The sequence below is a fragment of the Phyllobates terribilis genome, unplaced genomic scaffold, assembly GCF_046119375.1.
Source record: "Phyllobates terribilis strain yellow unplaced genomic scaffold, ASM4611937v1 Scaffold_12__6_contigs__length_324123572, whole genome shotgun sequence".
NCBI lineage: Eukaryota > Metazoa > Chordata > Amphibia > Anura > Dendrobatidae > Phyllobates > Phyllobates terribilis.
Window position 1 is genome coordinate 230,512,174 of NW_027362772.1, and position 26,215 is coordinate 230,538,388.

At 42.4% G+C, this 26,215-nt stretch overlaps 1 protein-coding gene across 6 annotated transcripts in view; it reads left to right on the plus strand.

Annotated features, from left to right (window-relative positions):
- Window positions 1-26,215, plus strand: part of ACOT7 (acyl-CoA thioesterase 7) — a 245,979-nt gene that overhangs the window by 109,993 nt on the left and 109,771 nt on the right. For 5 of the 6 annotated variants that reach the window (XM_073656691.1, XM_073656694.1, XM_073656693.1 and 2 more), the window contains 2 exons: window positions 3,804-3,818; window positions 10,192-10,278. In XM_073656691.1, coding sequence (XP_073512792.1) covers window positions 3,804-3,818; window positions 10,192-10,278 — 102 coding nt within the window. The remainder of the gene's footprint in view (window positions 1-3,803; window positions 3,819-10,191; window positions 10,279-26,215) is intronic. The other variant, XM_073656692.1, reaches the window with a different exon arrangement.

The following is a 26,215-nucleotide window of genomic DNA, read 5'->3' on the forward strand; positions in this document are numbered from 1 at the left end:
AAAGTACACTGCACTTTCAAGTGACTTTTCAGAATAAGCTGTAATGTGTGTATAAGAGGAATAACGCTATTTCTGGCCGTTATGTGACTTGCATCCTGCATTTTTAAGTTATTCCCCCTTCACTAGAATCCTTAGCAGTTTTTACTTGCTGTCTTCCACTTTTGTTTTTCTCCAGCTTCCCAATAGAGCTATATAGCTGCAGGCGAAATTTGATCCATAACTGCAGACAGATTTGTAGACAGATTTGAGTAGTTTTTGAAAGTTAAAGATCAGTGTGACAAAAAGTGGTGAGTAAAGATGCAAAAAGGCATTTTTCTCTAATAAGATGTATTGCAAATTTTCTTAGTGCATGTGACGTTATCTATATAAATAAAACCAACTAAATGCTAGTGTGCTCACTGCCCTTAAAGCTGATGAATTGGGCATCTATCTGAGTGCAGTTTAGGATGGAAGTCATAGATTTCTATTACTTCATTTAGTAGTATTTTGTAAGATATTGCTAAAGGGATTATCCAGGACAATTTTTATTTTTTTATTTTTACTATGGGCCTTAAAACTAACAGGCAGCTGGTTGCTAACTAACTGCCTGTACTACCCGGTGCCCGCACAGAACGGTCATTTACTGCTCTTGCCAGTGATTCAGCTGCTCAATGTCAACGGATCAGCTTTTCCTATTCCGGGCTGCTCTGTCGACGGGGTGTGACTGCAAACTTCATTCTGATTGACAGCTGGCTCCCTGCAGGTAGGCAGCGGGGAGCCAGTTGTCAATCAGCATGACGTCTACAGTCACGCCCTGTCAACAGAGCAGAGCAGAAGATAAGCTGCTCTGTCTGTGACATCAGTGGAAGCCACTGAACTGCCGGTAGGAACAGTCTGTGACCGCTCTGTGCCGGTAGTGATCGGCGCCGGGCACAACAGGCGGGTAGGCAACAATTATCTCCCTGTTAGTTTTTAGGCTTATAGTAAAAAAAATAGTCCTGAAGTCTGACCAAACTTATTAAGAAAGACTGTGAGTCCTGCTCCTCCACCCAGACTCTGTTGATTTACACCTCCTTATTTAATTCTTCATATAGGAGGCCAAACGGCAGTGTGTGCTCAGGGTAAGCAGGACTTGCAGACTTTCTTTGAGTCCTTTACAGCATTTTTATCATCCTCTTGCATGAGAATACTGAATCAAATAATAGAAAACTATATTTCCCCGAACTTAGCGTCTCCACCTCTATTCTTTGCAACTATGAGACAGGAGATCCAGAAGATTCACTTTAAAGGGAATCTGTCACGTTGTACACACAGTCCGATCTGTGGACAGCATGGTACAGAGAAGGAAAAGATGAGCAGAATGATATATAGGTTGGAAAATATTCAGTATAACTTGTATTTCATTTATTGAAATCCCTGGTGATTGTATGTATGAGTCCAGTGGGCGGTCCTACTAGTGATTGACAGCTGTCTCTGCAGGCAGATATACAGGAAGAACTGTCAATCACTAGTAGGACCGCCCACTGGAGTCATACATACAGACACCAGAGATTTCAATGAATAAAATGCAAGTTTTGGTGAATTCTTTACAAAAAAAATATATCAATCTGATTAGCTTTTCCTGCCTACAGATCAGACCCCATTTTTAACGTGACTTGTTCCCTTGTTTCCATTGACTGACTGTTAATTTGTGTATGTAAAAGCAGTCAGTAGCGGTCTCCATAAGCTGAGATATGCTCGTAAATCTTGCATGATTTTTAGAAAAAAAAAATCAAATCTGCTGTTGTAACCTGACACCTATAATATGGCAACGATCGCAGAGGGAGGAGGCGGTGTTGGGAATCGTCTGGTGTTTATTTTCTGTGAAGACTCCAGTAAACAGAAACCACATGAATCTGATCCCATGTTCCAAATACAACGTTTTATTACTTTGTACATTGAGAGTGAAGTATGAGATCTCTGTGGTAACCAGATCTCCTAAGCTGCTGGCGCCAGTGTTTATTGCTTCTGCCGTTCCTGTGGATATTGACACTGGTGGGTAATAATACAAAAAATATTGGCCATTTATATAACGGGAAGACAAATCTTTGCTAGATGGAGATTGCCACTGTTAATGCGGCCGGGCTCGTGGCTTATCACTCAGATCACCGAGATTTTTCCATTTCTTACATAACGCGGGCTCCACTGTGGGTATCCATTAGAGAATATGTTATAGGGCGGCTTAACTAGCAATTCACAAATGTTATTGTAGAGTGAAAATCAGACGTGACTTCTCTATCAGCTTGCAGGCTTTTATTTATTTAAAGGGGTTGTTTACTTTGGGCAATTCCCTTTTGTGCCATTCGCCCTGGGATCCTAGGGATCACTTATATTTTGGGAAATCTATCAGAAAGCATTTAATTTCCCTATGGCGCCAACAGGAAAAAATGTAGCATGCCAATGGTGACCATTGAAATCAATGTAACTTGGTTCCCCTAGACACTTTGCCTCATGTCCAGCTTATTCATAGAGGTCTCCTTTCTTAAAGGGGTTGTCCGGTAAAAACAAGTTATCCACAGGATAGATTATAACTTGCTGATCGGTGGAGGTCTGATTGCTGGGACCTCCACTAATCGGCAGAACGGGGAGCTTTTATCCCCGTTAGAATGGAGAGCACTTGCCATGCTCCACCGCCGCTTCGTTCATTCCTTATGGCACTGCCGAGTGTTGTGGCCACCCCATAGAGAATGAGTTGAGAAAGACATTTGAAATATATATAAGATAAAACTTTAACCTTTAATAATATACATTAAAAGACAATACCTTGAAATCAAAAACTAAATCATTCTTAAAGTGCAAGTGCCTAAACACAAGGCACTTGCACTTTAAGAATTGTTTAGTCTTTGATTCCAAGGTATCGTCTTTTAATGTATATTATTAAAGGTTAAAGTTTTATCTTATATATATTTCAAATATTCTCTGCTGAATAGTCTGTCCCAATGACAACTCTCAGAACCGTAATCAGACATATTGCTGTGCCCTTCGCTGTATTTGTATTAGTCAGACATCCAACCACTCTATTTTGTAATGGGGCTAAAAGTGTCCTATCTCTGTCGGGGGTAAAAAAAAATTCTCCGTTCTGCTGATCCTCGCAGGTCCCAGCATTCGGACCCCCCACGATCAGTAAGTTATCACCTATCTTGTGGATAGGTGATAACTTGTTTTCACCAGGCAATTCTTTTAACTCCGAATTCCCTTGCAGAAGTTTTTAAAAAGTTTTCTGCACTGATAGATACGTTTTGGATCATTAGAACTTGAGGGCTGCAACCCTCAAACTTTTGGATTTCACCCGGTATAGTCAGACCGTTAAATAATAATAATACCTCTACTGACCCAGTGAATAAGGATGTGTAGCATATTCAGGCCAGTAGGGGCACTGTGCACATGAAAAACAATCAATGGAACTTCTGCTGTTTACCTAGCATTGCTACAACTTTCTAGGTGTTAGTCATGGTTCCGGTAGTCAGCCACCCATCAATCAGACAGACTGCTGATGTACTGTACCAGCAATGGTGTGAATACCCCTATATTTATAGAAGTTAGAGCAACAGATTGTATTGTAATATTTTATTTTGCTCTTCTTAATAGTTCCCTTTCCATAACATTACATTAAACCTTTTATCTAGCACTGTCTAATATTCCAGACTACTGAATAATCTGGCACATTATTTCATCCCATTAACTGCAGCGTTTTTTTTGTCGTTTTTTTAATTCTGTATTTCAAGGACCATTGCCCATAATACTTATATCTGTTTTTTTTCTCATTTATAATTGTATTGCTTCAGACAGACAAAATAAAGGTAAGTGATCAATATATGGATATTCTGTATCTGTGCTCATGAAAAAAGAACACAAAATATTGTACGTTCTGCCATAGAAAAAAGTCATTTAGTTGTGAGAAACTGAACTTTTTTGTGCACAAGATGAATTATGTCTCGTTCAGATGAGAGTATTAAGTTCCCTTGTGCTTTCCATATACAAAACCGGTAGTGTACGGACAAACACTGCAATTCAATGTGGTAGTTCACACGAATGTTTTATGCCCGGACCGATGGGCCGCGGGCCAAAAATCGCAACATGCAGTACTTTGATGCGTCTTCCGAATCAGATCCGCCCATTATAAGTCAATGGTCGTGTAAGAAACGGATCACATACAGGTTACCATCCGTAGGTCATACGTTTTTCATGCATCCATTACCGTTAACATAGGAAAATGCATTTATTAAATTGTTCATGTACAAACCGGACATACAGATGGCACGCAGATAAGGAATGTACATATGGATGCAATACGGAAGTAGAAACATATTTTTTTTTTTTTTTATTCTGAAAAAATGGATGTTTTTACATATGCTTGTTTAAACCAAGTCTTAGATGAATGTTTAGCTTTTGAAATAAATCCACTTATTTGCTAATCTAGGTTTTCCCCAGTGTTATTTTTGGCCACTTCATCTCGTCTCTGTATTCTTGTGCCATAAGGTGTCTAGCATCATGCTGGATTTCTGTAACCGTATCCAGCTTTTCCTGCAAGACTTGTAGGGTGGTCAGTCTTGTAGGGTGATGGAGGGTTGGAAGGAACCAAAGATCTAGGCTCCAGTTCTGCTTTTGTGAAACAGACTCAATGTTTCCATGTAGAGAAGAAGCAGCTGTGGCAGTACTGACTCATGGACTTCTAATTACCAATTGCTAATATCAACACGAAATTAGTTTTTCAGCCATACACATTTCGGCGCTGGCATGGACAATATGTCCGCTTTTTTACAATACCTTTTTGCAATGTTTTGCTGAATACATTTCTTGTGGATATTCTCTATTGGTGTCCACTCACCACCACAGCTGTAGATCTCTTCTACAAATGAGGATCTATTAAGTTTATTTATTACCATGAGGTCAAGCTGCAGCTAAGATCTTTGGGTTTTTGAGACCCCCTTTACCATCCAGACTCCAGAGTGGCTACGACTTTTGTGCCTTCTTACGTCGTTTTTCCTGACTAGTACAATATTGGCAAAAGGCCACCTAGGAAGGAAAATGTAAAAATGTTACTTGTCGACACAGGGTTATGTATCATGAGTGCGGTTTGTCATTCCGGTAATTGAAAGGGTGGTCGGACCTCCTACATTTATATACTACATACATAATGACCACCCAGTTTGAAGGTGACTTTGGAGCTATTAATTTACCACTGAGGTCTAATTCTTATTCGATTATTTAGAGTGACAGAGAGAGAGGTTTTTTTCCAGATCCAAATTTCGGGTCTCCATTGTTTTCAATGGGGTTTTGGTGTAGTTCGGGTAACTGAACTTTGAACTAAAGTTCGGGTTGGGTAGTCCATTCGTCCCCAATTATGAATAATATTTCCTATATGTAGAAAGGGAACAGTAAAGATCACAATGCAGTTATACAGTGGTGGCCAAAAGTATTGGCACCCCTGCAATTCTGTCAGATAATACTCAGTTTCTTCCTGAAAATGATTGCAATCACAAATTCTTTGGTCTTATTCTCTTCATTTAATTTGCTTGCAAGGAAAAAACACAAAAGAGAATGAAGCAAAAATCAAATCATTGATCATTTCACACAAAACTCCAAAAATGGGCCGGACAAAAGTATTGGCACCCTCAGCCTAATACTTGGTTGCACAACCTTTAGCCTAAATAACTGCGAACAACCGCTTCCGGTAACCATCAATGAGTTTCTTACAATGCTCTGCTGGAATTGTAGACCATTCTTCTTTGGCAAACTGCTCCAGGTCCCTGATATTTGAAGGGTGCCTTCTCCAAACTGCCATTTTGAGATCTCTTCACAGGTGTTCTATGGGATTCAGGTCTGGACTCATTGCTGGCCACCTTAGAAGTCTCCAGTGCTTTCTCTCAAACCATTTTATAGTGCTTTTGGAAGTGTGTTTTGGGTCATTGTCCTGCTGGAAGACCCATGACCTCTGAGGGAGACCCAGCTTTCTCACACTGGGCCCTACATTATGCTGCAAAATTTGTTGGTAGTCTTCAGACATCATAATGCCATGCACACGGTCAAGCAGTCCAGTGCCAGAGGCAGCAAAGCAACCCCAAAACATCAGGGAACCTCCGCCATGTTTGACTGTAGGGACCGTGTTCTTTTCTTTGAATGCCTCTTTTTTTTTTCCTGTACACTCTTATGTTGATGCTTTTTCCCAAAAAGCTCTACTTTTGTCTCATCTGACCAGAGAACATTCTTCCAAAACGTTTTAGGCTTTCTCAGGTAAGTTTTGGCAGACTCCAGCCTGGCTTTTTTATGTCTCGGGGTAAGAAGTGGGGTCTTCCTGGGTATCCTACCATACAGTCCCTTTTCATTCAGACGCCGACGGATAGTACGGGTTGACACTGTTGTACCCTGGGACTGCAGGGCAGCTTGAACTTGTTTGGATGTTAGTCGAGGTTCTTTATCCGCCATCCGCACAATCTTGCGTTGAAATCTCTCGTCAATTTTTCTTTTCCGTCCACATCTAGGGAGGTTAGCCACAGTGCCATGAGCTTTAAACTTCTTGATGACACTGCACACGGAAGACACAGGAACATTCAGGTCTTTGGAGATGGACTTGTAGCCTTGAAATTGCTCATGCTTCCTCACAATTTGGTTTCTCAAGTCCTCAGACTGTTCTTTGGTCTTCTTTCTTTTCTCCATGCTCAATGTGGTACACACAAGGACACAGGACAGAGGTTGAGTCAACTTTAATCCATGTTAACTGGCTGCAAGTGTGATTTAGTTATTGCCAACACCTGTTACGTGCCACAGGTAAGTTACAGGTGCTGTTAATTACACGAATTAGAGAAGCATCACATGATTTTTCAAACAGTGCCAATACTTTTGTCCACCCCCTTTTTTAGGTTTGGAGTGGAATTGTATCCAATTTGGCTTTAGGACAATTATTTTTGTGTTTTTTCATTGAAGACAAATTAAATGAAGATAATAATACCAAAGAATTTGTGATTGCAATCATTTTCAGGAAGAAACAGTGTATTATCTGAATGAATTGCAGGGGTGTCAATACTTTTGGCCACCACTGTAGATGGAGGGTAACCCGCAGAACTATGTTTCTGATTTGTCCAAAAAAAACCCAACCTGTCTACTCAATCCTCTGTGAGCTTAACAGATACTAATAAGATAGTAAGTTATCCCCTATTTTATCCTATCCAGCAGTTGGACCCCCAGGGATCCCAAGAACGGGGCTCGAGATCCGGAAGGGAGCTGTGCAAGCGCAACCTCCACTCCAGTCATTGTTTATGGTACTGTCAGAGAAAGCCAAGCATGGTGCTCTTCTATTTCTGGCAGTCCCATAGACAATGAATGAAGCCGAGGTCGAGCATGTGCTCCTTCGCTCCATTCAAGATGCAGTTCTGCAGAGTCCAGTTCCTATGTACCCGGCATTTGCACCCCCAGCCATCAATAAGATAATCCCTATGGTACGGCTATTGGAAAACGTATTATCTTTGGAATAATCCTTTGAAAGCTCTTTATAAAACACATAAGACAAAGGGTTTTCCTTTACATTTATCTATACTTTTATGATAGCAGATCATCCCAGTGATGGTTTGGTTACAGTGAAATTTCTCCTCCCTCATTATCTTTCTGCACAGAATTATTTGTATTACAAATTGCCAAATTAAATGTGACAATTATCTCCTCTGCTTTGTAGTGATCAATCCTTAGTACAATAGACAGGTGCTATCTGTGCCCTGGGACTACAGGCGTGATGTCCCTTTGCCCACGTAAACCCTGATTCATCCCTCGCCATTCTCCACGGTGCATGCTCTTTAATTGATTCAGGTGAATGATATTCATGTAACCGGACGCAGTATCAACCGCTGCTCTCTGATGATATTAGGCTGCTAGGTTTAGCGTGCAAAGAAGACAATTCCAATAAAGGATGAAATCCAGGCCTGACAGGCTGCTCCTCCGAGTGAATTACAGCAATTTATCCGTTCACCGCAGCCGTCACCGAGGGTTGTCATTGGGTATAGCAGGCGCTTGCAAAATCCTTCTCACTCAGCAAATGAAGACAAGCCATTGAATAGCTCAGCCTCATTCAGGATGATACTCCTGGTAGGACATAGTGTTTAACATGGGTGCACAGAGAGCATAGTGCACTCCTGGGCTGAGACTGGTGCCCACCTGAGAACCCAGGAACTGCCCTTTGGATCGAGGGAGTTAAACAACCGCCGACTTGGCTACGTGCAAGCTGATTGGCTCTTGTTTAGGCTTGAGTCTGCATGGGGAAATTGGGAACCTTGATCCCATCTGCTTCCAGGCCTTCCATCACTATTTGGATGCTCTGCTCACCTGCTATTTATTACATACTCATTACACATTAGGCCAAATCACTTTAATGCCACCAGTATTGTATATGGGGGTTCTTCAGTTGGGTCTCAGCTCTATTAGCCAAAGAATATACACATTGCAAAGAATATCACCCATTAGCTCATTTGTAAGAATTCTTTGCTATGCAATGCGTAAGGAGACTTGTAGGCAGTGCTACTCTGGGAAATTATATATCCATGTATCCTCTTCAGATAGAAAGAAGGCAAGAACTCTGTGCCAACTATTAGAAGTAACAATCCTAAAAGTCAAGATTAACCCTTGAAGGAGCCTTGTCACATTACTTAGGATAAAAGTCAAACTAGACACTCTATTTTTAGACACGTGTTTCAGGATGCTTGTACTCATGTGGCAAAACTCATTAAAGGGTCGATATTGAGTTTTAAAGTTGCCATTTCCAATAGGTGACACTAGAGTTTATTCCTCTCTCTGAAGAGACAACTTACATATTTAATTTCCTATAGGAGTATTGCAAGGCCTAGAAATCTCCGTACACTGGCTTGGCACTCTCCATAAGGACAGACTAAACCCCTTAGACCCTCATTAGAGACCTCTCAACCAGCCAAATCAGACCTTATGCTTTGCTCTGAGAAGGAGAAAACACCCTGAAAGACGTGTCTGCAAATAGCGTCTGGTTTGGCTTTAATCATAAGGCATGTGGCAAGACTCGTTAAAGGATTGATATTGTCTTTTTGTTACGATATTGGTGTAGTACTGCTGGAAACCAGTAGTCGAAGGAGCACAAGCAGGAACAGCAAGCACTAGTAGAAGTTCATGTAGTTAGCAAAAGGAGTTGTAGGAAACAATCCATAAATAGGTGAGAACAATCTAGGTAAGAATGTTCAGGAGCTTGGAGACTGGAAACTAGGCTAACAGCTAGACACAATACTCAAGCAATGAGTGAGAGATACATGCGGCTTTAAGTAGGCCCAAAAGGAAACAAGATGGAGCCCACAGGTTCAGCATCTGCCATCTTTTGTAAAGGGCAATTGCAGAATGGAACAGCAGCCTCCAGTGGTAAGGTTTGAGATTGCAGCACAATTATTAAGGTGAACAATAGCAGCCACTAGTGGTCAAACTGTAGAAGGACAACTGGAATCCTGACACTTTTAGAATTGTTACTTCCAATATGTGGTACTAGAGTTCTAGTCCTCTTCATCTCTTAAGAGGCAGTTTGCATATTTAATTTCATATGGGAGCATTGCATGGCCTATAAGTCTCTTCACTCATGACGTACCAAAGAATTTTTACAAATGCATTAATGGATACTACTCTTTGCGGTGCGTATTTGCTTTGGCTAATAGTCGGGACCCAACTAAAAGATCCCCATATATATTAACAAGTAACTTTAGAGGGCCATAGCGAATCCTGGATGACGCCCTACTTTACTTTGTAAAAACCAATTGTTGCTATCATGATATGTTCTTCATTCTTCCTTTTCTTGGTCTCTTATGGGTCAAGTTGCGTTATCCACTACTTTTTTCCAATACCTCCATTTTCCATCTCCCTCAGTGATCGCTGATCTTAATCTTGTAGCCTCATTTAACAACGGAGCTTGCACTGCAGCTTCCATTATCCTGGTTCTTATTACACCCTTGCCCCACTATTACTTAAAAATACCGCAATATGCTATATTTTTTTTTGAGGTGTTGCTTGCAGCAGACAATGACGACTACTGTACTTCATGAATGTCAATGATGATATATTGATAGTATTACTAATCCCCTTTCAGGGGCAGATATTCTGTACTGTCATGCATCGTGTCAACACGTAGTTCTGTTCCAAAATATCTAATTTTATGATTCTTTTTTTGGTTATTTTTAGATCAATACACTGTTGGATATAGTCAGTCCAGTCTTATTCATTTAGTGGGACCATCGGATTGTACTCTGCACGGTTATGTCCATGGAGGTGAGTTCTTGAATAATTTACAATACATATTACAGTCATAGATACAAGTGGTTTATATTGAATATATGACATGTAGCCATACAGGGTCCGATCTTGTGACATTTGTTTTTCCTTTGTGCAAAAAAAAAAAAAAAAATGTCGGCACAAGACTCATTGATTTGAATGGGAAAGTTTAATACGTGACTTGGAAAAAAATAACCACGTCCATTTTTTGATCCTCTGCAAAAAAAATCTTAGACATGTGAACAGTAGCTTAATCTATAATGGTATGTGTTATATCTGTGAAAAATACGAATAAAATGAGCCAGTTATGCAAGTCTTAATAGATTCACTTATTTCTAGGTAAACAATACCAGAATTCTCTCTTCTTTTTACATAAATGATGGGACTGATCTTCTCGATGCAACCAACCTGCAAAAACATTGACTTATTAAATACAATGGATGCATTAATTTCCTTCCATTGGATCCTAATTTCAAGTTTTGCCATTTTGCTCCAAGTCTGCAATGTGGAAACCTGTCTGATCACCTTTTATAGTGCATTGTCCCAGGGAGACACCAGTGTCTTCAGAATTATAGCTCTGTGCACCATCAAATGGGTAAAGTTGGGTATAGCCAAACTCTGCACCAGAGGCATGAGTCCTCTGCCCCAATGCAGAACTAGCTCCTCTTACCATGTGCCATTCATAAAATTGGTGGCCCAATGCGTGTCTGCTATATCTGCACTCACTTTAGTTACACCCTTGGCTGGACACTTAAATAGAATCTGTCACCAGATTTTGCTGCCTAATCTGAAAGCAGAATAATGTGGAGGCAGAGACCCTGATTCTAGCAATGTATCACTTAATGGGCTGATTGCTGTAGGTTTGATTAAAATAGCTGAGTTATCAGCATGAGCGGACTAGTAACCTGCTGCCATGTAGTCTTCCAAATTCATGAGCTCTGTATAACCCCGCCCCCAGCTATGATTGGCAGCTTTATGCCTATGCACAGTGTACACAAAGCTGCCAATCAGTGGTGTGGGCGGGGTTATACAAAGCTCAGCATTCAGAGAACTGCTAGATCTGCAGCAGAGAAAACTGATTTTATCAAAACTGCAGCAAGCAGCCCAGTAAGTGACACATCGCTGGAATCAGGGTCTCTGCCCCTACATTATGCTGGGGAATCAAAAACATGGTAACTGATTTCCTTTGACCCCACAGAACAGAAACCAGGGATTTTAAAGAAAAGGGCCGGTTTAGAGGCATCTACCATGAAATGGTCATGCGACTCGACTTTAAACTATCTCAGTCATTCTGGAAAAAGAATACTGTAGATAACGCTAAGATATTTACAAAGAAATGAGCCGGGATTGCTGCTCTGAGTGCAGGTGTGCTAATTACCAGCTCATTCGCATATTCATCTTCTCTTATCAGCCTTGATTTTGAGTTGGTTGAATGGATTTTATTTATCTCTTAAAGGGGAAACTGCTTGTTTGTAGGATCTACTCTAGTAATGTAATCAAGGTGTCTTGTAACGCAGACCATAAACATTGGACTTTAGATGGCGATTAGAGTAGCAACACGGATTGTATAACCTATACTCTGGCCCTGACCCCGGGGAACCCTTCCAATGCTGTGCCCTATCACTGAGGATGTGTCGCCTTTCCCTTAGGGCCATTTAATAAATAAATATATAACATATACACGGTATATATACATATATATATGTACATATACATATATTATATTATATGAGACTCTGCTGCCGAATGGAAAATTCTGCCCTATGAACACTGAAAACCCCCTAGACTTTTACTTTTTTGGGTCCAAATGAACTTGCAGGCCTCCTACAGTGGGGTAAAAAAGTATTTAGTCAGCCACCAATTGTGCAAGTTCTCCCACCTAAAAAGATGAGAGAAGCCGGTAATTGACATCATAGGTAGACCTCAACTATGAGAGACAAAATGAGAACACAAATCCTGAAAAATCACATTGTCTGATTTGGAAAGAAATTTTTTTTCAAATTTTGATGGAAAATAAGTATTTGGTCAATTACAAAAGTCCATCTCAATACTTTGTTATATATCCTTTGTTGACAATGACTGAGGTCAAACGTTTTCTGTAAGTCTTCACAAGGGTGGCACACACTGTTGCTGGTATGTTGGCCCATTCCTCCATGCAGATCTCCTATAGAGAAGTGATGTTTTGGGGCTGTCTCTGGGCAACACGGACTTTCAACTCCCTCCAAAGGTTTTCTATAGGGTTTAGATCTGGAGACTGGCTAGGCCACTCCAGGACCTTGAAATGCTTCTTACGAAGCCACTCCTTCGTTGCCCTGGCGGTGTGCTTGGGATCATTGTTATGCTGAAAGACCCAGCCACATTTCAACTTCAATGCCCTTGCTGATGGAAGGTTTGCACTCCAAATTCCACGATACATTCATTCTTTCATGTACACGGATCAGTCGTCCTGGTCCGTTGGCAGAGAAACAGCCCCAAAGCATGATGTTGCCACCCCCATGCTTCACAGTAGGTATGGTGTTCTTTGGATGCAGCTCAGCATTCTTTCTCCTCCAAACACGACGAGTTGTGTTTCTACCAAACAGTTCTACTTTGATTTCATCTGACCATATGACATTCTCCCAATACTCTTCTGGATCATCCAAATGCTCTCTAGCAAACTTTAGACTGGCCCGGACATGTAATGGCTTAAACAGGGGGACACGTCTGGCACTGCAGGATCTGAGTCCCTGGCGTCGTAGTGTGTTACTGATGGTAGCCTGTGTAACGTTGGTCCCAGCTCTCTGCAGGTCATTCACTAGGTCCCCCCATGTGGTTCTGGGATTTTTGCTCACCATTCTTGAGATCATTTTGACCCCACAGGGTGAGATCTTGTGTGGAGCTCCAGATCGAGGGAGATTATCAGTGGTCTTGTATGTCTTCCATTTTCTAATTATTGCTCCCACAGTTGATTTCTTCGCACCAAGCTGCTTGCCTATTGCAGATTCAGTCTTCCCAGCCTGGTGCAGAGCTACAATTTTGTTTCTGGTGTCCTTCAACAGCTCTTTGGTCTTCACCATAGTGGAGTTTGTAGTGTGACTGTTTGAGGTTGCGGACAGGTGTCTTTTATACTGATAACAAGTTCAAACAGGTGCCAGTACTACAGGTAATGAGTGGAGGACAGAGGAGCCTCTTAAAGAAGAAGTTACTGGTCTGTGAGAGTCAGAAATATTGCTTGTTGGTAATTGACCAAATACTTATTTTCCACCAAAATTTGAAAAAAAAATCTTTCCAAATCAGACAATGTGATTTTCAGGATTTGTTTTCTCATTTTGTCGCTCATAGTTGAGGTCTACCTATGATGTCCATTACAGGCCTCTCTCGTCTTTTTAAGTGGGAGAACGTGCACAATTGGTGGCTGACTAAATACTTTTTTTCCCCACTGTATGTATTAAGAAGAAAAACATCCATTCGCAGAGTTCACATTTTTCCGCCTATGGTAGTTTAAAAGGGCACTAACCTTTAAAGAGTAAAAGTCATATAGAATTATATTTCTTAAATCAATAATACATATGAAAATAAGCAACTTCATAATATATCTGATCAGACAAATCTTCTTTTTTTCTCTTCCTGGACTGATTTTTCAATCTCGTTCATGAGTAAAATCTGTATTCAGTGAATACAGATTTTTACATTACTGAGATAAGAGATATGTTATTGCTTATAAGATTCTATGAAGAGGAGAGGGGGAGAAGCTAGGCTTCAGAATGTCTGTCTGTAAGTTCTCCTGAAATGTCACTTACACTTTGAAGCCATGGTAAAAAAAATGGTAACGTGTAATGGTCATTCCAGGAGAACTTGCAGCACAATGTCTGTGTCTGCCTCTAGCTCTTCCCTCCTCCTCCCCCCTCCTTATAGGATCCTATAAGCACCAGCTGCCAACTCCTATCTCAGTAATGGGGAAATCTGTATTCACTGAAGACAGATTTTACTCCTGAATTGAGAATTTTGAGAATGAATGATCAGTCCAAGAGGAGAAAGAAGTAGATTTCTCTGATAAAATATTTTACAAAGTCTCTCTTATTTTTATGTACCGTATTTTTTGGACTGTAAGACAATGCACTTTTAAGGCGGAGGGGGTCTTCTGCTGACACTGGTATAGGGGTAATGTCCCCCAATTCTGACAATATCCCCCATCCTGGTATATATGCCCCCCCCTTCCTTTTATATGTGACCCCCATCTCCATCCTGATATGCCTGGCATCCCTCCATCCTGGTATGCATGGCACCCCTCATCCTTATCCTGGTATGCATGGCACCCCTCATCCCTGTCTTGATATGCATGGCACCCCTCATCCCTGTCCTGGTATGCATGGCACCCCTCATCCGTGTCCTGGTATGCATGGCACCCCTCATCCCTGTCCTGATATGCATGGCACCTCTCATCCGTGTCCTGGTATGCATGGCACCCCTCATCCGTGTCCTGGTATGCATGGCACCCCTCATCCCTGTCCTGGTATGCATGGCACCCCTCATCCCTCTTCCTGGTATGCATGGCACCCATCATTCTTGTCCTGGTATGCATGGCACCCCTCGTCCCTGTCCTGGTATGCATGGCACCACTCATCCTTTATCCTGGTATGTATGATCCCCCTCATCCTTATCCTGGTATGCATGGCACCCCTCATCCTTATCCTGGTGTGCATGGCCCCCTCATCCGTATACTGGTGTGTATGGTGCCCCTCATCCTTATCCTGGTATGTATATCCCCTCATCCTTAGCCTGGTATGTTTGGCCACCTCATCCTTATCCTGGTATGTATGGCCCCTTCATCTTTATCCTGTTATGTATGCCCCCCTCAGCCTTATCCTGGTATGTATTGGTCCCTCATCTTTATCCTGTTATGTATGTCCCCTCATCCTTATCCTGGTATGCATGGTCCCCCAAATCCCCATCATGCTGCACATAAAAAATAAATAAACACTCCTACTCACCTTTGTTCTCTCCTCCAGCGCTGCGTCCTATCTGCCCACACTGATCTCGCCATGTGAGCCGCGCATGGCGTCACTACCATGCACGGCTCACAAGGAGAGAACAGGGAAGTCACTTCTCCCCACGCCAGGACTGTGTGCGCGGGGAGCAGTGACTTCATGCTCCTTAATAGCCGGCACACAGCGTAGCCGCAGCGCGGCTCCTGCTGCTGCTGAGCTATCGCGTGTGCCCGCTATTAAAGGGCGGCTCCTGCTGCTGCCAGAATCGCCATTAAAGGGCGATAGTTGGATAGTTGCTCTTTAAGTCTATCTGATTCCTGTTTACCCTTCAGGAGATTTTTGGGTTGGGAAAGGATAACCATAGTATACTTTTATTTTTATATAGCATTAGTGAAGGAGAGTCCAGAAGAATTTGTGGTACTTCCAGAGTTGGGGATTACAATAGTGGCTTTTACAATGTGATGCACATTATATGTATGCCTGTAATAGTTGAAGTTTTGCACTATTTTTGCAGGGATCTGTAATATTTTATGCGTTTAGTTTCTTATTTGCTTTTTTACTGTGTATATTACTTTTATGAGGAGTAATTCAGCATTTTATATACCATAGAGTCTTCGGCTTCAGGTAGTTAATCACACCGCTTAGCTGGTAGTTAGGGAATAGCTTTGTGTGTGGAATTTGGGGGACAAAACTACAGCAACCATAGTTTTACTGAGTTCTTGCAGAGTCCAGTCAGAGAGCAGCATAGCAACATATAGGAGATTTACTCTCCCCGGTCTAGCAGGCCGTATGGAGCAGGAAGGAAAGTGAGGATGCATCTAAGGCTTCTACTACTGGAAGTGGAGGAATACTTTGGTTCCCAAGAGTACACAGTGTAATTGCAAATGTGTCGTGGATGCAGGAAGAGTACTCAGCCAGAAGTGGGTCACCCATAGTAAAGATGGCAATGCCAGCTAACCACACATAATGAAGACTAGTGGGACTGGGACTTGAAGGCCAGCTGGGGGGCACAGCTCTAGTGGGGTGGAAGACATTTCATAGTGATAGCACTGGACGCCAGCCTTAGACACTGGAGGGACTTGCTGCAATGCGCTCCTCATATGCACCTGTGTCTCAATATCTGCTACCATTGATTGTCTGTATCTGCACAGAGCATGTACCTCCACCTGCTGCTGATAGCCTGTATCATGGAAACTGCCTTTAAGAAAACGTACCGTCATTTGCTGTTAACTTCTGCTGTTGTTTTAGTAAAGTTTAACAACTGTTTCACCACTACATGGTGCCTGCTGACTCTCCTTTCTCCCTCCACCACACCAGCATCATAGGGAACACCACTCAACACCATAGATGTGAGGGGACAGCACTTCCCGCTTTAATCCCTGCAGCCGTGTAACTATTGCATTACACTGGAGCGCCAGGCGTCAGGCATGGCCACCACCCCCCATGTGACAACAAGAAGGATCCGACCCATGCCCGGTGCACTGGGTTCACTGTGCTCTGTGTGCCACAACTGTGTGCCCCACCAACATTGCTTTATCTTTTATACTTTCTGTTATATTCTACTCATCCGGATATTTAACAAGTCGTGTGCTGCATTCAAAACTCCGCTAGTTGTCATTGGAGTGTGTCAGAAAGATTGTCAGGCTCATCACTGAGCTAGTTTTCAGGAAATTTTGTAGCTGTGATCTAAATATCACTTAAAGGGGTTGTCCAGGGCTATTTTAGTTTTTAGGACCATAGTAAAAAAAAAAGGGAGGGACTTGCTAAGAGAAGAAACTACCTTCCTGTTCTAATTGGAGACCGCTCCTGACTGCAATTCAGCTCTTCCACGTCACTAGAGCAGCTCTTCCTCTTGCGGGCTGCTCTGTTAATGGGGCATGACTACTGGCATCATGTTTGACAGTTGGATTCCCGCAGTTAGGTAGCGGGGAGCCGGCTGTCAATCAGCATGACATCAGCAGTCACGCACCGTCAACAGAGAGGAAAACAAGTTGCTGCTCTTTCGATGTGATGTCAGTGGAAGCCACACAATCGACAACAGCAATTGTCAGTGACCACTCTGTGCTGGCAGAGATTAGTGCCAGTCCAACAGGCAGGTAGTTGCTAACTACCTGCCTGTTTAGTTTTTAGGGCCATAGTAAAAAAAAAAAAAATAGTTCTGGATAACCCCTTTAATGTAGCTAAAAACACATCAATCTGGAGTTCCCAAATTGGAGACGATCATCATAGTAGTACTGGGCGGCAAAGCATAGTATGACCAGTAATAAATAGAAAATGGCTCTCCCCCAGAAAGAAGAAGACTTTCCCTGCACCCATTGGTGGCTGCCCTGTACATCTTGTCTGATTCTTCAATGAGCTTGAGTTTCATGCCAAGCCAGAGATGTCCACTGTTTGGGGACATTGCCTAATGACTCCCTAATAGCTGGACCTTCACAAGGAAAGTCAGTACTTTTTGGGGGTAGCACTTCATGTAGCTTGTATAACTCCACCATTAATCACACTCTTCCTCCACTATAATCTGCAGAAATCTATGGAAATTTTTCAGCCAAGTTTTCTATTTCCAAATCTTCCTGCTTACAAGGAAAAAGATTCCCGTGAGATGCGACATTTGGAAGAAAGTGTTAAAAGGTTTCTGCCTCCAAGATTTTTTTGGATCTTAGTTATTCAGTTAATATTTTAGCACTATTATCCTCAGTTCACTCCACTTGGTGGAAGCAGTACAAGTACAACGCTCCGAATCTACACTTGGCGTGGGGTCACGAGATTGCCACATAAGAAATGAAACATGTGATGTTCTGGAATTAGTTGATCTGTGTGTAACCTGTTAGTGTGGCCTACAGATGTTCTTTCCAGGCAGTGATACAATACTCCCCACACTCCTTCTCCTCCAGGGCTGCAGATGCCTCTTTTTACACAGTGGGAGGAATGTGGCAGAGGACATTATCTGCTGAAATCAATGGGCTGTCCACGTATGTGTGCAAATGCTGGTTCCTCAAGAATAGGAGGCTCTTACTAGCCAACAGAGGGGGTTGAGTGTGAGGGGCTCCACTCTATTACATGAATATGGCAATGAATAGGGTTGGTCTAAAAACGTATAATAGCCTTTAGGATATGTGCTTACGTTCAGGATTTGCAGCAGAAATGCAAATCCTGATGTATTGGCACGAAAAATGCTGCATAAAATACAGGCGTTTTTGTTGTGTATTTTTTCCCCACTCATTAGTATGGGTGAATTACACTGCAAGAATTATTGACATGATGCAGATGTGAATCTGCTGCAGATCTACAAGGAAAAAATAAGCAACGTGTGCATGAGATTTCACTTAGCTGTAAATGCACAACATGTGCATATAGCCTAAGGGCGTAGCCATATGGCCGTATAAATCGGACCGCAATGCATGGACTGGCCGCTGGCTCTCCCGACCTGAGCTTGACTGCTTGATATATTTCTATGTAGCTGTCACGCTCGGGTCGAGAGACCGACCAGCCAGTCCATGCATTTAACATAAAACTTGATGTAGACAGCAAGTAATTTTCTGCTAACACATTCCCTTTAAACATGCCTATGTTGCTGTTCACATTCCTTTGTGACCCAACAGTGACCGATACAGAGGAACACTCATCCTGTCAGTCAAGGTGGGGGAATTTTCTTGCCAAACCAGGGCACTTTCTGGCTTCAGCAATGCCCAGAAGACACTTGCTGAGCTGGAATAGAACATTATTTTCTTAGATATGCTACCACTATGAACAAGAGAAAACTGTGGCTATGTTTCCTCTTTCTTTCATAACACCTATCTGTCAGGGTGAGTGCCCTAATAGGATTTCTTTAAAGCTAAGGCACCCCAAAGACGTCAGTCATCTGGAGTCCCTGGTTTGTCTTTAGCTTTGGCTGAGCTTGTGCTTCACCGCTCCATTCATTGCCTATGTGTCACGCCAGGTGTGGGAAAGACTTAGTGCAACACAGAAGGAAGAGGGAAAGGGAGCCCAGACACTAGGGGAAGTGGAGACCTTCTAATCTGGTCTAGTGTCACCCTGTCTCAACTACCGTCCCTATAATGCCTCTTCAGTAATCGCTGCATGCGTGCCTCGCCCTATCTTTCCCTGGCGTATGGCTAAGGCTAGGGAAGGGAGGAGATGAGCACTAGACCGATCCCCACTAAACTCTATACACAACAAGGGTAGACAAACAGGTGGAGAATGCTTAGCTTTAGATGACTCCAGACAAATGCGAACTCGGCCTCAAGCTCCAGAGAGGACGAAGTACTTCTCTTGCTAAAGCCTCACAAGTAGAAATGAATATAGCCGGCATCTCCCTCTGACACACCAGGTATATATACACCCAGGCGAGGGAGCTAATTACTAGAGGGAGGTAGCCGCTAGGTCCTGGAGATAGCCTCTCATCTAAGAAGATGTCTGTAATGCCAAACGTAGAGATCTCCTTCAACCAAATGCAGGGCGACTGTCTGTCACCTCTGATACACCCGTGACACTAAGGGACTGATAGAGCACAACGCTTCGTTTTTTCATATCTCTATCCTCCATAGTCCCATAGACAATGAATAGAGTCCCATTCTTAGGATGTTTCTGGCAGTTGGCTCCCCTGTGATCCGCCACTTATCACTTAATAAAGGGGTTGTCCGGCGTTAGGCTACAAGTCTGCAGTCACTCCATGAGACTGTGAGGATTCTCCAGTGCCGGTGCGGGGAGCGGTGGGTGAGTTACCGCAAGTATATAATTTGCATACATACAGTCACGTGCCGACTAGGTGGACACGGCCTCATTCAGTTCAAGTGTATTGAGCAAAGCCAGACATTTCTAGTTGGAATGTGGTCGGAAGTATGGAAATCACATACATACGGTCACTCTCCTGCTGCTCCCAGTGCCGGCATTGGAGGAACTGACTGCAGACTTGAAGCCTGTAGAGTAGAGTTCCTTATCCTGTTTTCTGACCATAGACCCTCGTGCACCACCTAAATGTGCAGACCACCCCTATCCATCAATTTTAGTGTACATGGAAATTCTCCAACTTTATCTATTTATCTCCTTTTACAACATCTTTATAAATCTCATTGGAATGGCACCAAACAAAAGTTCCAGCATCATCACCTCTGCTTGGTCTGAAAAAAATTACCCTTTCTGAGTACCATATTTTTAATCTTGATTTCTTTTAGTGTTTCTTAAAGCCCTAAAGTTGCCATTTTAAATTACTTTAGTTTTGTGCCATGTCTGTGATCTGCTTTTTTTCAACAACCTTAAACAACTGAATGAACATCCTCCGAGCCCCGTGATTTCATAATTTTTGCCAGGGGTTGTATATGTTGTCGGAATTTTTTTTCTACTAGTTCTTCATATGGATACGATGGCAATTTTCTCACTTGTACCTAATTAGTGCATATTCTGTGTAAGAATGGAGACAGTAGGACACGTAGCAGCCTGCTCCTCCTCACCGCTATTCCTTATATCTATGTGAACACTTGGAATCCTGCTGCTCTAAACAAATCTTCAAGAGCTTGTCCGAAGCATGTCTATGTGAAACAGCTGTAAATTGGAAAAAGCAAAGAGCTTGCAGAACTAGATAGTGACGATAATGTGGCAATAAGGTGCAATTCAAATGGTGACATATCAAAAGTAAAAGGACAGATCGTGGGTGTACGTGATGTAAGGCTCCGCTGGACCTATTGTGAAATTACAGTAGCATAGAGGTGCAGTCATTAAAGAGAACCTGTCAGCACAATTTTGTAAAGTAAAGACGTGGCTATATTGGTGCTGTAACACAGTTTAAATTGATACCTTTGGTGAAGAAATCCACCTTGTGGTTCTTCTTTAATCACCATTTGAAGTTTTCGGCTACTTAGATTTCGGTGCACCGGGGCTGGACAGTGCACTTGATCTTCTTCTCCCTGTCTGTGATTCTCCGGCTCCTCCACCTGCCTGACCGGCCTCCTCTGTTTGAAATCTCAGCAGTGGCCTGTCATTCAAAGACCGGAGGAAGACGGAGGGGCCGTGGAATCACAGACAGGGAGGAGAAGACCCCGTGCACAGTCCGGCCCCTGTGCACCAAAATCTCATTCACATAAAACTTCAAATAGTGATTAAAGAAGAACCACAAAGCGGATTTCTTCACCAAAGGTGTCAATATAATCAGTATTACTGCACTATTACAGCCATGTCTTTATTTTGCATTACAAAATAGTGCCGACACTAAAATTTTCCAAGAATGAGGATAACAAAATAGAAACGAATTATTGTTAATCCTAAAAACATCTACGTATCTACCTTTCTAAGTACTTTAAAGAGGTTGTCTCAAGTTCATAGATGAACAAAACTGTAAATTTGCTTTTAAAAACAAGCAAGTTTGCAATGTACCTTTTTTATTAAAAGTCCTTTCCTCTCTGAAGAACAGAAGGAATTTTAATTTGATAGTTTACTGCTCATTGCCCAGGTTAACAGCCAACCTGCAGTTGCAGAGGCAAGGAGCGCAAGGCTCGTGCAGCCTCTCTGCTTTGTAGCCCGCCTGTGCCTCTCCGAAACAGGTCGCCGGTATCATATTGTACAGGTGGAGTCTGTATATTGTGGACATCTACTGTATGTTACTATGTATTTTGACTCCTCTGTAGCTTCTAAAATATGATTTTACTGCTGAAGCATGAGCCCTCAAAGGGGGGCTACTAAATGGAGGCCTTACATAGGGTAATATAAATCTCCTCCTATACCTCAAGGACATTAGGTTGTCCGTTGTACACACGTGGTTAAAATTGTTGGTATCCCTCGTTTAATGAAAGAAAAACCCATAATGGCCACAGAAATAACTTGAATCTGACAAAAGTAATAATAAATAAAAAATCTATGAAAATGAACAAGATAGTCAGTCATTGCTTTCCAACCCTGCTTCCACAGAATTTTTGAAAAAATGAAACTCATGAAATAGGCCTGGACAGAAATTATGGTTCTTCTTAACTTAATATTTTGTTGAACAACCTTTTGAGGCAATCACTGCAATCAAACGATTCCTGTAACTGTCAATGAGACTTCTGCGCCTCTCGACAGGTATTTTGGCCGACTCCTCATGAGCAAACTGCTCCAGTTGTCTCGTGTTTGAAGGTTGCCTTTTCCAGACGGCATGTTTCAGCTCTTTCCAAAAATGCTCAATAGGATTTAGGTCAGGGCTCATAGAAGGCCACTTCAGAATAGCTCAATGTTTTCCTCTTAGCCATTCTTGGTGTTTTTAGCTGTGTGTTTTGGGTCATTATCCTGTTGCAAGACCCATGACCTGCGACTGAGACAAAGCTTTCTGACTCTGGGCAGCACATTTCTCTCTAGAATCCCTTGATAGTCTTGAGATTTCATTGAACCCTGCACAGATTCAAGACACCCTGTGCCAGATGCAGCAGAGCAGCCCCAGAACATAACAGAGCCTCCCCCATGTTTCACAGTAGGGACAGTGTTCTTTTCTTGATATGCTTCATTTTTCTGTCTGTGAACATACAGCTGATGTGCCTTGCCAAAAACTTAAATTTTTGTCTCATCTGTCCATAGGACATTCTCCCAGAAGCTTTGTGGCTTGTCAGAATATAGTTTGGCAAATTCCAGTCTGGATTTTTTTATGATATTTTTTTTCAACAATGGTGTTCTCCTTGGTCGTCTCCCATGAAGTCCTCTTTGGATCAAACAACGACGGATGGTGCGATCTGACACTGATGTTCCTTGAGCTTGAAGTTCACTTTTAATCTCTTTAGAAGTTATCCTGGGCTCTTTTGTTACCATTCGTATTATCCGTCTCTTTGATTTGTCATCAATTTTCCTCCTGCGGCCACGTCCAGGGAGGTTGGCTACAGTCCCATGGATCTTAAATTTCTGAATAATATGTGCAACTGTAGTCACAGGAACATCAAGCTGCTTGGAGATGATCTTATAACCTTTACCTTTAACATGCTTGTCTATAATTTTCTTTCTAATCTCCTGAGACAACTTTCCTTTGCTTCCTCTGGTCCATGTTGAGTGTGGTACACACCATGTCACCAAACAGCATAGTGAGTATCTGTAGCCCTATATACAGGCCCACTGACTGATTACAAGATTGTAGACACCTGTGATGCTAATTAGTGGACACAACTTGATTTAACATGTCCCTTTTGTCACATTATTTTCATTGAAAATGGGTACCATCATTTCTGTCCAGGAATATTTCATGAGTTTAATTTTTTTTTTAAATTCTGTGGAAGCAGGGTTGAAAAGCAATGACTGACTTTCATTTGTTCATTTTCATAGATTTTTAATTTATTATTACTTTTGTCAGATTCAAGTTATTTCTGTGACCATTGTGTGTTTTTCTTTCACTAAACGAGGGGTACCAACAATTTTGACCACGTGTGTAGACCCTTGATTAGCCAAAGGGTTTTGGGGGTTTATTTAGTGGGTTCCAACCAGTGAGATAGATTCGGGTGTATGTGGACACATGAGTAACAGAGGTATAGTGTCTACCTCAATATAATGGTGCATGATGTAGCAATATCCAAAGTTCGATAATGGCTGCAAAAATAAATTATAGGTAATCTTCCCTGTGTGGATGAAATTAATTTGATGAAAAAGACCTTCAATTCTTATAGTGGAACTTTTTTTTTTATTCTTTCAGGTTTTGTTTCTCTGTGGAGTTCTGTAGTTGGTACTTACTTCTGTATACTTAGTCATTTATTTTGACTGTTAACTTGTTTTTATTATTTTAGGTTTACAATTTTCACTTGATGTTCACTTTTTCTTGACTTTCACTAGAATCACATTGGGATCGAATTGTCAGTTCTGCAGAAGGTTATCATTATATCAGTGAGATTACTGGTCTGCGGTAATACCATACTATTGCGGACAATTTTTCACACCTTCACCCTGAAAGTAAATGCATCACTTTGAAAAAAAAATATCTCCATGATATGATTTTGGTAATTATTATTAACCACTTTCAGTCTACCCAATGTCTTAAAACATGGGACTTCTTTGCAAAACGTATCATTTTGAGCAGTTAAATGTCACTTCTGCTGGAAACAATCCAAAGGTTTGTTGTTAGACGCACCCCGGACAGAGTCTAAACCGCACGGGCAGTTAATCTCTCCTATATCCAATGAATGTACAGTGCCTGGTGTAATGATAACGCTATAGAGAGCACATAATCAGAAGCAACTTTGTAAAGAGACAAAACAACTAAGGAATGCTGGATGATTTCAGCTCTGTAGCTACATAATTGTTAATGCAGCTCTGGGTTGTAATACGGGCTGTGACTCGTATAACCCTGAATCAGTACAAGATGTGTTGACGTTGTTCACACTAATGTCAAGGCTTCTGTTTATAAGGCAATGATGATTACCGTAGTCTTGTCATTTTCAAACTGGCCACAGGTTATTCTGACACATTCTATTGACTCATAAGAGGGTCTACATGTGAGCTTATAGGCTGTACAATGTGTAATAAAAATTAGAAAAGATAAAAAAAATGAATCCAAAAACAAAACACCCTGATGACCCAGGACATGTTATATTTTGTATCATAATGACCAACATGAGAAGTATACACTTTAAAGGGGTTGTCCACTACACAGACAACCCCTTCTCAATCCCTATGTTTCCCAAGGGCCATGTATTGTCTGTTTATGATTTTTTGATAAGTTGTCCAGAAAAAATAAAAAGTCAAGTTGGCAACCCTGATTTTACAAGGGTAAAATTATAGCGGTCAGGCTTGCCAACTTGATTTTTTATTTTTTCTGGACAACTTATCAAAACATCACGGACAGACTATTTTTCAGCAGCAGAAGGGAAGGAAGGGAGACACAGATTCTCTACTTCGTGGGTAGGCGGAGCCCCATAGGATAGTCACCTCAGATTGGAAAAAGACGACCGGCCCCTCCAGTATATAGGCTCCTCCTACTCCCATGTTCATCAGTCTTTTTATCTGAGGTCTCAGATGATAGTCGCTGCTTCGGCAGCTCCTCAGAAGAGTTGTTATTTTATATCCAGCGAGTCCTGGACCCCCTGTGGTCTAGAGGTCTCTGGGGGTCTTGGCGCTGCTGAGACCCCTGACCCTCCCCTGGCAGCTCTGTGTACCCCTTGAGGAGGTTCCCACTTATGCCTGCCGGCCCCGGGGGATACAGGGCGCTACCTGGCGGAGGCGCACACCACACATCTGAGAGGGTCCCTGCGTGCTCCGCCATAGGGGGGGGGCAAAGGGCCATGGCGCCACACATCCCTGAGGATCCCTGTGGCGTTCAGCCGGGTAAGTGCTCTTTGGTCTAAAGAGTATCTTTGACGGCTACGGCAAGTGTACTGCCTGTGTGTTTCTTGTCTATTTCAGATGCTGCCTTGACTGGGGAGCAGAGACGGAGGCCAGTAATTTTTATTTTTTATTTGCGCATGCTTTTTCGTTTTTGCTTCCTGCCTTCATTGAGGCAGGAAGCTCCCTGTATTGGCGCGCGTTTTCTTGCTTTTATTGACTTGCTTCCTGCCTTCATAGAGGTAGGAAGTTTTCTGCCCTAATTTTTTTTGTTTGAATAAGGCGGGGGGTGTGGCCTAGCGGGGGCGTGGCTTAGCGTCTCCTGGCTTCCTGCCGTCATTACTTAGGCAGGAAGCGCTTGGTTGAGCGTGCGCTGGCGGTCCCTGCTTCTCCCTCCGGCGTCCAGCGGCGCCTCCTGCTCTCTGCTCCCCGTCCGTCCACACACTTAGGAGGAGCGGTCGCCTCAGTACCGGTGAGTCCCCTCTGCCTCTGGCAGGGGTTCTTTGTCAGTGCTCTCTCTCCAGGCTACTTATTAGGAGTCCTCGTGAGCACTGCCGCTTTCTCTCCTAAAGCTATTTACTTCACTGACCTTTTAGGCTGTGTAGTATTATAGTTGCTGTGATGTTAACCCCTTCTGAAAAAGTGAACTTTAGGGGAAACACATGGTGTTTAAGGGAGTTTCCCCCTATTGATTTTTTGCTCGGCATTTCTGG